Source organism: Phascolarctos cinereus, unplaced genomic scaffold (assembly GCF_003287225.1).
Source record: "Phascolarctos cinereus isolate Bilbo 61053 unplaced genomic scaffold, phaCin_HiC Scaffold_4;HRSCAF=312, whole genome shotgun sequence".
Lineage (NCBI taxonomy): Eukaryota > Metazoa > Chordata > Mammalia > Diprotodontia > Phascolarctidae > Phascolarctos > Phascolarctos cinereus.
In genome coordinates this window covers 301,811,121-301,823,538 of record NW_027555847.1, presented here as the reverse complement: position 1 = coordinate 301,823,538, position 12,418 = coordinate 301,811,121, and the positions used below count along the sequence as shown (strand labels likewise).

Here is a 12,418-nt window from a genome sequence, read left to right as displayed (position 1 = left end):
GGTCTATAGGTCAGACCAAATGAGATAAAGAAAAACAATGAGATTAAGTGTGGTGGTAGAAGAACACTGAAAAGTTATAGTTCATAACTTCAAGAGCTTTTTTTTCTCGACTTCAATATACTGAAATGATGGCATTTGCTGACGTTCACTAAGTTTGTAATAAAAAACTATTGCAAAAAGTGTACTGACAATGACAGGAAGTAGAGCTGATAGTATACATAAAGGGAATGCAACAAGATAGTTAGAAAATGTTGTTGAGCCGTATCTGACTCTCTGTAACACCGTGTGGGCTTTTTTTTTCCTTTGGCAAAGAAACTGGAGTGGTTTGCCATTTCCTTCACCAGCTCATTTTTACAGATGAGAACTGAGGCAAACAGGGTTAAGTGACTTATTCAGGGTCACATAGTTAGTAAGTGTCTTAGGCCAGATTTGCTCTCAGGAAGATGAGTCTTCCTGATTCCAGTCCCAGCACTCTATTGAACCACTTAGCTGTCCTGAAAATAGGACCTCCTTTTGTAAGCTATGAAAAGAGACCTCGACAAATACTAAAAAAGTCTTAGTCTTGTGTATAGCCATATGGTTTACATAACCTAATTTATAGTGCTCAGAAAAATGTGGACCCAGAGCGAATCATCCACTAAGGTAGTAGCATGATACAGTGGAAAAGAGAACTGGATTTGGAAGGCAGATCTGGGTTCACAGCCCTTCGGCCACTTATATATCTCTTTTAAGAGTCCACTTTGCTAATCAGTAAAATGAGGATAAGAGTATTTGCATAATTTACCTGATAGGGTTGTTTACAGCAGAGGTATCAAACAGGAGGCTAGACTCACAAGCCCCTGAGGCCCTATCAGATTAACATGTTTAACAAAATAAATAAAAATACAATACATAGATAACAACACAGATAATGTCAACTTGTGATTTTCTAAGTCAACATATGGGCCAGCAGGGATCCATTTCTACTTAAGTTTAACAGCACTGGTTTAGAAGAGGATCAAATGAGATGGTACAGTATTATATAGTCTCCTGGGGTTTGGAGCTACGCTGTCTTCAGAGATCACCTAGTCTAATCTCCTTCATTTTATAGATGAGGGAACTGAGGGCACAGTGATTAAGGAACTTGCCTAAATGTATACAGGTACTACGTGGCAGAGCTAAGTCATGAACCCAGGTACTCTGATGCCAAATCTAATTCTCTTTCCTACTGTATCATGCTGCTTAACTATTACTAACAAATATTTAGTAAGCAGCTTAAATTGATTCTGCACTAGATCTCAAGAGCCCTAGCTAGGTGTAGGATGGAGAGGTATAGTGAATTAAGGCAAAGCAATCCTCTATCAATCATTCCTGAGAACTTGGCAGGAAGTATTTAGAATAGACACTTTTATATCCATCCATACATATATGTATGTGTGTGACATGTATGCATATAAACACAAACAATACTCACATATACACATAGGTATGTGTTTGTACAGTGGCGTTTTTTTTTGTCGCAGTACCGCCTTCTGGATTTCTTCATATAGGTATATGGACTTGGTTTACTTAAATAACTAATATTGCTACCAAACGAATACATAAATATTTGAATCCATTTCAGGCTTGAATCTATATTACAACCAATTTTGTTCTTAATTGCAAACAAAGGACTTCCTAGAAATTATTGTGCCTATATGACAGAAGAGGAATCTGTCACTTCTTCTACCACCCTGCAATCCTGATTGATAGGCTGCCTGCCTGGGTCCTTTCACAATCTACCATGTGGGCTGTGAATTTTAAATAAACCTTACTGTCTCTGTCTAATTCCTTAATGGAACTGTCTGACAGTTGGAGAAAGTCAATCAAGGGTGGAACAGAGGTGAGAGTTTAGTTTCACTTGCAATGTTTGGGAAGCTTGGGTCAAGAAACAATGAGATGGATGTAGAGGCTGAGAAAGAGATAAAAGGAAAGATCCCATATCTTCTGCTGTGATACTGTCCTTCTTACAATTTAAATACACAGTTGAAGAGAAAATCAACATTCTACTACCCTTCTCCCATCTCCTTTCACTAGAACTTGGAGAAACTGATTGGAGAAGATTGGATAATTTCAACTCCAATGACCAAGTTACAAACAAGAATGGAAAATTCTGAATTAGGAACAAGATCATTCATTAAGGAAATATCTCCTAAGAGCCCATTGCATACAGAGTACCTCACTAGGCACAAAGTTTAGATGAGACATAGTACCTTCCCACATAGAGTTTAAGATTTCCTCTGGCCTTAGGACACAGAATCTAAACCTAAATGGGCCCTCACAAGTCATCTACTCCAACCTTTTCACTTTACAGACAAGCAATGCAAATGGTAATGCACCTGGCACCTGAGTTTTTAAAACGACCAATGAAGCTATAGTAAAACTGGATAATTAAAAAAAGTACTGTTTTAACTTTAAATAACACAGATGCTATTAAAAACAAAAACAACTCTAATCATCTATAATGTATTTCCAGGACAAAACCTAAACCTAAGGGAAGTATAGTCATAATATGGTCTTACTGATCCAGTATCTATGTGCTCTAGTCACATTGCAAGCAGTTTTAAATTATATTATTTCACTCCAAATTCCTTAATTTAAGAACCTGCTATGGCTGGATAATGGTGCTATTTTTTTTTTCACATTGCAAGAACACTAAATTTGGGACCAATGAAATCTAATAGTTTGTGACTTTAATCACAATGACCTATATGCCACATCAAATGACCTATGTTTACCTTCACTAAGTGAAATATCAATTATGCAAACCTTTTAAATAACATTTTTCTTGACTATTATCTTTTTTGTTAAAGTAAATTTTTCTAATAATTTTCATTAAAATAGCATTTCAATGATAATAGGTCAAAAATAGTATTTTATTATACAAAATATGCAACTGAACAAAATCAATCAGAAAATCTTATGAATGATTATTTTAAAATACGAAAAAGAATGTTACTTACAAAGGAACACTTTCTTTACCCAAAGTTGGGTTCATAATGTAGTCTTTGGTGATTGGCTTTACCCACAGCAGAACCATAAATAAGGGTGCCAAGAAGTTTATGTGAAGTAATGTTCTGAAAGCACATAAAAAATTATCATGAATACAGAAAGAGAACAAATGCTGCTAATAACCTATGGAAAACTTGAGTCAGATTGAAGTTGAGAATTTATTGCTGATACTCTGGACTCCACTAATACTAATACCACCACCACCATGCTATATACATTGCTTTATTTTTCCCCAGAATGTGTTAACACCTGATTTCATTTGATCTTCACAATAATTTTGTGAGAGAAATATGGAAGGCCTTATCATCACTACATGCTTAGGGAACTGAAATTCAGAAAGGATAGACAGCGAAGGTCACACGGCTGCTCAGGGGCAGAACTGGGCTGAGAACACCCCAGTCTCTTGGTCTTATACTCTTTCCACCACCCCCCTTCCTGCTATCCTTGCTCTCAGATTCAATGAAAAGCTCCATGAGCAGTTCTTTGAATCAAGTGTTCAATGACCCCAGTGAATTCTGAGATGTACAGAAGTCAGTTTTTTACACTTGATGCAGCTAAAAGAACGTGTCTTCTCATTATAGAGGAGAAAGTTATATCCATTTAAGTGGAGTGAGTAGAGAGGTCCATAATACTATTCTATAAGGCATATGGCAGACAAACCAGAGTGAAACACTGTTTAAATTAGAATCCCTTCAGTATATAATGGTCATGTAAAAACTTTAAATCACATTATCAAAATCATATGTGATTCACAAATTTTCATTTCTTCTTGGATCATTAAAAACATACCTGAAATTAATTTTCATATCCTATACAAATCAAGGAAATTTATTTCATTTCTGACAAGGCAATATTCCCAATACAGCAAAGGGTTTCAGTTCATAGCTGTAACTTCATTGTTAATTGTACTCAGAATTTTTATCCCATAGGGACAGATGGTTGGAAAAGATTTTTTTGTTATTTCAGAACAAAGGCAAATTCTTTAGAACAGTTCTATTATTTTACAGGTACTGGTTTTATTGTCAACTACCCTGAATGGCTAAAATTGAGGGGGTTCAAAGAACCATTTTTAAAATTAAAAGGGGTGGCTCTAATATCACTGTATCTGAAAATGATAATCAATTGTGTGGGGAACAGTGTCTGAGTTAAGAAACCATGAACACCTGACAGTAAAAAGGTAAAAGTTTGGCCATAGCCTTCTAAGCCTAGTAAAAGCCAATGCCCGCCATGAGGGTAACAACGTCTTTGTGCCAGTCACGCTCCTCTCAAAGCCAGGCTAGCATGCCCACACCCCTTATATCTAGGCAGAGTGCTGTAACACAATGGGGGGTGGGGGTGTTCGGGAAAGGGCTGCAGCAAACCAAAAGCCCCTCCTCCCCCCAAAAAAAATTCCCAAGCACCCAAAAGCAGGATCTTTACAAAACCACATTTAATTCCAAGGGCCACTAAAATGTCCACAAAAAATAATAAATGCTTAAATATTTTTATGAAGTGTTCTTTCATCCAGCAGTCTGAGTAAGGCAGTGGGCTTAGCCAAAGAAAGAGGCAGTATTAGGTATGCAGTGTTGCTAGGGAACACTATAGTATCAAGGAGCAGCCCACAGCAGTTTCAGTAGCTTGTGAAGGGCTCCCCTCCACCCACCCTTTTCAGCTTATTTAAATCATAACGCTGGGGTTAGTGGACTGAAGTGTGTGTGTAGAGTGGAGGGGGAGAATCAGGTTTTTTCTTAAAAGAAGCCATTAGAGAGACGGGTGGTGGGAGAAAGGCAGGATGTAGCCAAGAGCATGCTGAGTAAAAGGAGGAAATAAAAGGGGATGAAGGGGTGTGTGGTGGGAGGTGGGAATAAGTACACCCACACACAAAGCATATGCAGAAAAGTGGAGGTGGGAGAAACAAAACAAAAGGACTGTCAAAATTAAATAAAGGAAAATGACACAGGTAAAAGAGATATGAATGCTCATCTCCCTAAGAAAAGACTGTAAAGAAGCACCATCATTAAATACAGGGTGTTACAGATGAGGAATGTTAGGAAATATGAATTACTCAGAGGATCCTAATGATTGTAAATAAATAGATCAAATGGAACATTTTCAACTTTGGGCTTCCACTGCAGGAAAAAAAGAAGACTAGAAGGAAACTTGGACCCATATATAAATGGAACTGTATACAAATAGCCACCTTTTTTCCAGAGGAATTAAAGAAAAATCTATTGATAATCAGAGAGCAGAGCGTAATGAGCTTCATGAACTATTTTAGAAATTCAGTAAAACATCTCAAACTAAAAAAGTGTTCAGTGACACACAACAGTGCAGGGCCACAAACCAAATAGCAACAGTGTAATTTAGAGCAATAATTTGATTAATATTTTTAAAAGATTATGGAATACCAACAACTTAAATTATGTTATCAACATCCTCAATAAAAGTGATTTCTTGTACTCTTAACTAAGGTTTTAGCGTATTTGGTGCTGAACATAAAAGTTAAGAAAAAAATCACGTGCTTAGATTAAGAAAGTAAAATACATACGCCTCCAAACTAATGTTTAGTGATCATGTCACTGTGAGTATTAACAATTTAAATAAAAGCACAAATATGTATTTGCGTCTTTTATATTCATCTCAAAGAACAAAATGTATTTGGAAGGGCAGAGAGAGGGCAAAAAGCTTTTGAAATACACTGCACTAACAAAAATAAAGGTAAAAAGGGTGTTCAACTTGTAGAAGAAATACGAAGTACAGTCTAAGTAGATCAAATGATTACTTCATTATTAATTTTCATTACAATAAATTGCATATACCTGCATTAAGATGAAAAACATATATTTATCTGCATGTGCTTATGTACATTTTCCGCTTACTGTGTTATTTTTTCTGTTGCCAAATTCAGGGCATCCAGATGCATTTGAGCCAGCCGCAACCCAGGGAAAGTCAAAAAAGCACCAATAAGTGAACACAGAATAGCCAGGAAAAATTTGAAAGTAAGTTTAGACACAGGACCCCTAAAAAAAATGAAAAGCTTCATCAATATTTCCTTAAGTGACTTTATAAATTTCCTTTTTCTTATCAATTTATCCCATAAACTACATTTAATAATCACAACCACAAAATTTACAACAGATTCAGGTAAACTTCTAATTTAAGATAATGGTAGTGATAAAGGCAACTATGACTTTGGTTAAAATTTTCATTGGCAGAAAGCATTTAAGAGAAAACATCAGAGAAAGTGAATTCTAGTCAGAACTGTTTGAATTTGGAAAGGCCAAAACAAAAGCAAGTAAACAAGATTAATAATGGTAGATAGATGCAAAGTCTAAGGGCAAAAATAATAATGCAACTTCTCTGTTTTTAGAAGATAAAGTTTTCAGAAAACAGGCAAAGCAACAAAGATGACACCAGAAAGGAGGCTTCCTTCCCAAAAATATAAATTTTAATTTTCAGCTAAAATATTTGGATTTTATCCTTAAAATTTTCCAAAACTTACTGGGATTCTAAACCTTGCTTTTCAAGAAACTGCATCGCACTTTCTGAAAAATTTGTAAAACCTGTAGGAAAAGAAATGGATTATTCTTATCAGGGACAAAATACAGAATCTTTCTTTGGAAATAAAATGCTAGAAAAACAGCATCTTAAATTTTCAAGTGTCTAGCTTAGCTCTTTCATGTGCTAATTAGTATGCCACAATGCAATAAAATTTGGTTATTAACAGGAACAGTCTTTGAAAACATCCCTTTGATATTTGTACATTCCATGAACGTGAATAAAATTTGCATTAATTCTTCAGGAATTTGTTTAATTTTTTTTGTATCACAGAAACATTTAACTGTAAGAAAGTTTCGGGGTGTGGATTAAAAATGAAAGGTAAGCAAATAATATCAACAAAGCAAATATTGCACAATGAAGACTGGATTCTTTTTAAAAACAATGAATAGTAAATAAATTGTGCCTTTTAAAATGGGACATATACATTTCAAACATGAAGGAATTAAAAGTACACCTGAAACATTAAAGTTATTTTAATATAGATGGGGGGGAAGGTGACAAATTAATTTATATATATGCATATATATACATATATACACGTGTGTGTGCGTTGTGTGTGTGTGTGTGTGTGTGTGTGTGTATTCATCTATAGTTCAAAGCACTGATTACCTGTTTCAAGTCCAAATTCTAGGTAGTTTTCAGTAACAATCAAGATTGCCATGGCTTTGACAAAGAAAAAAAATCCAAAGGTAACACAAACTGATCTTTCACCTCCTTCTTCTACTTTGAAATAGTGTGTAGTCAACGAAAACAGTACCTTGCTGTAGGAATAAAAAGTTCAGGAAAAAAAAGGAACAACTTTGTGGAGTCCAACAGTAGTACCATTTTATGCTACCTGAAATGCCATTAGAATTTCAACACCCTCTACAACATACTGTGGAAATCTGGCCATTCTCCCAGGAAGCAGAATGTAACATTAAAGAATACAGCAGGTTCAAGTATGGTTTAGAATAGCCCTGACTTAGGGAAAGAGCATAAACAGTAGCAATACTGTCCTTGGACAAATAGAGTAGACATTAAAATTCAAAGGATTATCATATTGTGCTATAGGTTACTATATTAATTTGTATGCAATAGGTTCTTGGAGACATGAAAGACCAGGAAAGGAGCCTTTTTAGGAAACTAAAGATTTTCTTTCCACTGGTGTGTAATTACTTTGCCTTCAGTATACTAGGCAACACATGAGCCTGCTAAGGAAAATCATCAGTAATTCCTGCATTGAAGGCAAAATTTAGAACTGAAAGTCCACGGCCTTCCAGGTCATTTAGTCTAACACCCCCATTTTAGTAGGAAGAAACTGAGGCCCACAAAGGCTAAGGGATTTTCCCCAAGGACAAGGTTAAAGACTAGCATTCGAACTTGAGTCCTTTCACTCCAAAATCAGTGCACTCCACAAAACCACACTGTCTCCAATCCTGATATCTACCTTAACCCACAGTCGAGAAACTATTTTAGGTTTTACATCTGGAGACACTATGGCTTAATCTGCAAACATGGAAAACATAAGTTCCAAATTAATGTGTGTGATTCTAAGCAAGTCACTTTTCTATGCTTTAAGTTTTCATAGCAAAAAGGGGTTCCTAAGACAAAAAAAAATTGGTGCTAAAATTAACCTCAGAGATAATTTTACAATCAAATCACACTTTCAGTGACCTGATCAAAGTGAGTCTAGTGATAAAGCCTAGACTAGAACCCAGGTCCTTCTGCTTCTCTAGTGATTTTTTCCACTACAGTATACTATCTTCTTTAAAGGAAAAAAAACACCTATACAAACACAAAAGTATTTATGAGTTAGACTTCAAATTCTAGCACAACATATCACATTTATGCACAGAAGAAACTTCTACTTATAGCAAGGGGAGATGTATTTATTCATGTATCTAGAATTGGAAATCAATGAATTTTCCCATAGAGACAATTCTATATTCAGGGGTTAGATGCAGTTGAAACAGTCTTTATTACCCCTTTAGTCTTATATTCTAACCTTATGGGCTCAGACAACTTGGGAACTTAACTATAACATTGTTTCTAAGGAAACACTCGAGTTCAAAATAAGCCAGCTTAGAAATCAACTCAGGAAACAATGCCTTCACAAAGTAAGGATTATTTCCATTATGGAAGTGGAAAAAGTTAAGGGAATGGAGTTCCAACCTTGGTTCCATTAACTAACCAGCTATGTAACTGTGGACAAATCACATTTTTCTAAGGCTTCAGTTTCCTCATCTGTAAAACTTTTGAGTAAAGCCCCTTTCGGCTCTGAGAGCCCATGACCTCAAGAGCATAAAACAGACAAATTCTTTACCATTCACATAATTAAAAATCCAAGAGACTTCCTTGACCCTTTATAAAGCTATTAAATAAGACTTTTTTTTAATACGCTTGTGAACACAATGATATAGACATTGCCCAAATTAAAACACAAACAACTGACCTATGTCTGATTCTAGTCCAGGCTCTATCATGACCCACTTTGATCAAGTCACTGACAATGTGATTTGACTGTAAATTTATTTCTGAGGTTCATTTTAGCACTTATTTTTAAATCGCTACTTTTTCCATATGCATCTCTGTACAGAAACCAAAATGTCTTGGACTGACAGCAGCCACCATCTCACTTAATATATTTTTAATTCTCAAATAAATTGTGCATATATTATGCTCTTTTTCCTATTTTTACCATTCATAGTGCAATATATTCCATTGAAAGGAATCTTTTTTCCAAGTACCAGCATTCAAGATAAATGGATATTTACCAACTTGATTATTTTAATACTATGTAAAAATATTAGTTTCTATTATTTTCATTATAATGATCAAACACTTTTAAGTTACATTATTAAGAGATTATGTATGATAGTTTAGGACCCCAAACACTATCATTCCAAAGATTGTTTCTTTGAGGAAAATATGTTCCTAAATTTCAAATGACTGATGATTGATTATACATTATTCTGTTGGCCCCTCATAATCTGACATCACCGTATCTTTCCAAATTCAACTCACACTATACCCTACCCCTACTACCAGGTGATCTTTTCTCTGAACTCATTCAGCATTTTCTATCTCCATAACTTTACTCACACGGTTCCCTATGCTGGCAATAACCTCACACTCCCCTCCATCTCTGCCTGATTAAATCTTACATATTCTTTAAAGGATGAGCTACTTCTCAATGAATCCTTCCCTGACACACCCCTGCCTGTCCTATGTCAGTTTTCAGCCCTCCTCACTTTAATCACCCAGAACCTGAAATAGCACTTGGTACAGCACTTGCATCCTGCTAATAGAAGTTCCAAAAGGCAGAGACTGCATTCTATTTCATTTTTTTATGTCCCCAAGGCAAGCATGTAACACACACCTGAGGGCAAGCCTCTTCAAAACATACTAAAAATAATTTCTTTAATCTGTAAGCCATTAGAGTTATATTTCTTATTCAAAGCCACCCTGTGGTGAACTTCTTACAATCCTACCACAACCTGGTCAATTCACCTATCTAGGGAGTGTCCTGAAAGACGAGAAAAAGTATGGTATATCAGGAAGTGCTAGCGTCTGATATTTACTAGCTTTGGACAAACCATAAATAAGACCAAAGGTAATTTACTCATGAGATGCTCTACATAATTTAAAAATATTTAGAGTTAAAGAATGTAATTTGATACCACAGTATGCATATTTGCCATATATAATAAGTATACATGATATCAAATTGTATTATTTTATTCATATTGAACATTTTGAAACTACATAAGCTTTCTATTAAATGGAAACTATTAAGATTGCCCATTTTTGCTGTTTGGTCTGTTGTATATACTGAAAACATAAGAAAATATCTACCCATCTACCCTCCTGTACTTTTTGGACCATATATCAATGAATGTAGTAGGTACTGAATATGTTAAATCTCAGAGACAGTTCAGGCCACCTAGTCAAACCCATACATCAAAAGAAATTCATTCTCTATCTAGCATTCTCATAACTGGTCATCCAACTTGCATTTGAAGACTGTCAGTGAAGGAGCCCACTCTCTGATGGCTCTCATTGGCTTTATCTTTTCCCCAAAGAGTTTAAGTGAAAGAAGAAAAATAGTTGAGGTAGGAGGACTGAAGAATTTGTTTTTATTTTCTCTATTCACTATTAATCTGTCCTAGAATTCACTGCAACTTACATGTATTAATAATTAAATTTCAACCGAAGAATCTTTTCATTAAGAACTGAAATTAAACTCAGTTAAATGCTTTACTTAAATGTCCTCTATATAACATGCAATACTTTAGCTAAATATCACCCTTCAGTTTTTTAAAATTGTAATTAAACTTTTTAAAAAATTAAGTCTCTTCTGAATTTATGCCAACCCCTAGAAATTCCCAAACTCTACTGAAGCAAAGAAGTTGGTTTGCATAAGTTTCCATGAAATTTAATGTCAACTTTTTCCAGATACTTAGTATGAGGGAAGGGGAAAGACTATCATATTTCAGGCAAGATATTTCTACAACACACACACACACACACACACACACACACACACACACAAAAGCAGAGTTTCACTCATCAACAAATCTGATAAATTCATCAAACTGGCAAGTTCCCTATTTTCAGGGCAAGGTTGTATTCCAGCATTCTTCTTCTTCTGCCTCCCCTCAAAATTCCTTTTAAAAATCTCAAAACCATCAGTAGGAATTAATAAACCTTTACTAAACTTTAACCTGAGCTTTCTCACTGTTAATTACAAATTTAAGATTAAGGCAATTCCTTTAGCAATTGGGAAATGTTTAAGAATGGTGTGATACCAGATCTGACAGATGGATAACTAGAGTAAGATATAAGTTGTCAATTTCAATTAAATGTTAAAATTATTATATTTCAATGGATTCAATATGATCATTATGAATTATGTTGATGGAACATGACAAAAATTTACCTTTTACAAGTTCACTTTCTATAAAACTTAATTATTATGTATGTTCTGTCACCACTTTTTGCAAGACATTGTTATTCACTTGACAAATTCAGATTTTTATATGTGTGATCTTACTGACATATAAGTTAAGAAATAGTTTGCTGTGATATAAAGTGAATGAACCATTTATCCCTTGGAAAAATATAATATATTGAATATGTATATTTATGTTATATATAACTTTTATACAATCATGTAGATTAAAATATAATAATAGGAAGACTATTATATCAGAATAAAAATCAATCCTTCCTTTCAACACTAATTAAACACCCACAATTTACACATGAATTGTGTTTTAGGTAATGGGGAGATACAAAGATAAATAAGCCATGATCAGTACCCTCAAAGAATTTATACTTCAATAGGGTTGACAAGCGCCACAGATCATATCTAAATTGTCAGATGAGAATATCAGTGCGTAAGAATGACACAGATAATCTTTGATGAGGACAGGAACATACTATTTGCAGCTATGCAAAACTTTTCTGTCTTCTGATACATACCAGGGTTTACTACAATTCCAGAATAATATACAGAAGTTGAAAGTAAACTGAGCAAATGAAAAAAGTGATTAAATGTTGATTCCTTTCCCAGTAGTTCAAATTACCAAGGGGGCTGCTTTCTAAAAGCAAAACCAAGGTTTTCCTGCACAAGATACCCTCACTACTTTCTTCCTTTAAAGCTCTCATTAGGCTAGAGTGCTAGCCTATAGTAATTAAGATGGAAATTAATAGGCATAAATGTACTTAATTAACTTTTGAGTTAAAAAAAAAATCAACCTTCTAAGTATGAGCTGGGGAGGCATGACCAAACAGGAATTTGCCTGAAAAAGATGTGGGGGTTTCAACAGACTACAAATTCAATGAGTCAACAGTTTAACATGGAAGC

At 34.8% G+C, this 12,418-nt stretch overlaps 1 protein-coding gene across 3 annotated transcripts in view; it reads right to left on the bottom strand.

The window, feature by feature from the left end:
* TMEM161B (transmembrane protein 161B) overlaps positions 1-12,418 on the bottom strand; it is a 109,705-nt gene that overhangs the window by 19,290 nt on the left and 77,997 nt on the right. For all 3 annotated transcript variants that reach the window (XM_021008104.2, XM_021008114.2, XM_021008125.2), the window contains 4 exons: positions 7,180-7,331; positions 6,512-6,572; positions 5,889-6,029; positions 2,982-3,095 (listed from right to left, as the gene is read on the bottom strand). In XM_021008104.2, the coding sequence (XP_020863763.1) occupies positions 2,982-3,095; positions 5,889-6,029; positions 6,512-6,572; positions 7,180-7,331 (468 nt within the window). The remainder of the gene's footprint in view (positions 1-2,981; positions 3,096-5,888; positions 6,030-6,511; positions 6,573-7,179; positions 7,332-12,418) is intronic.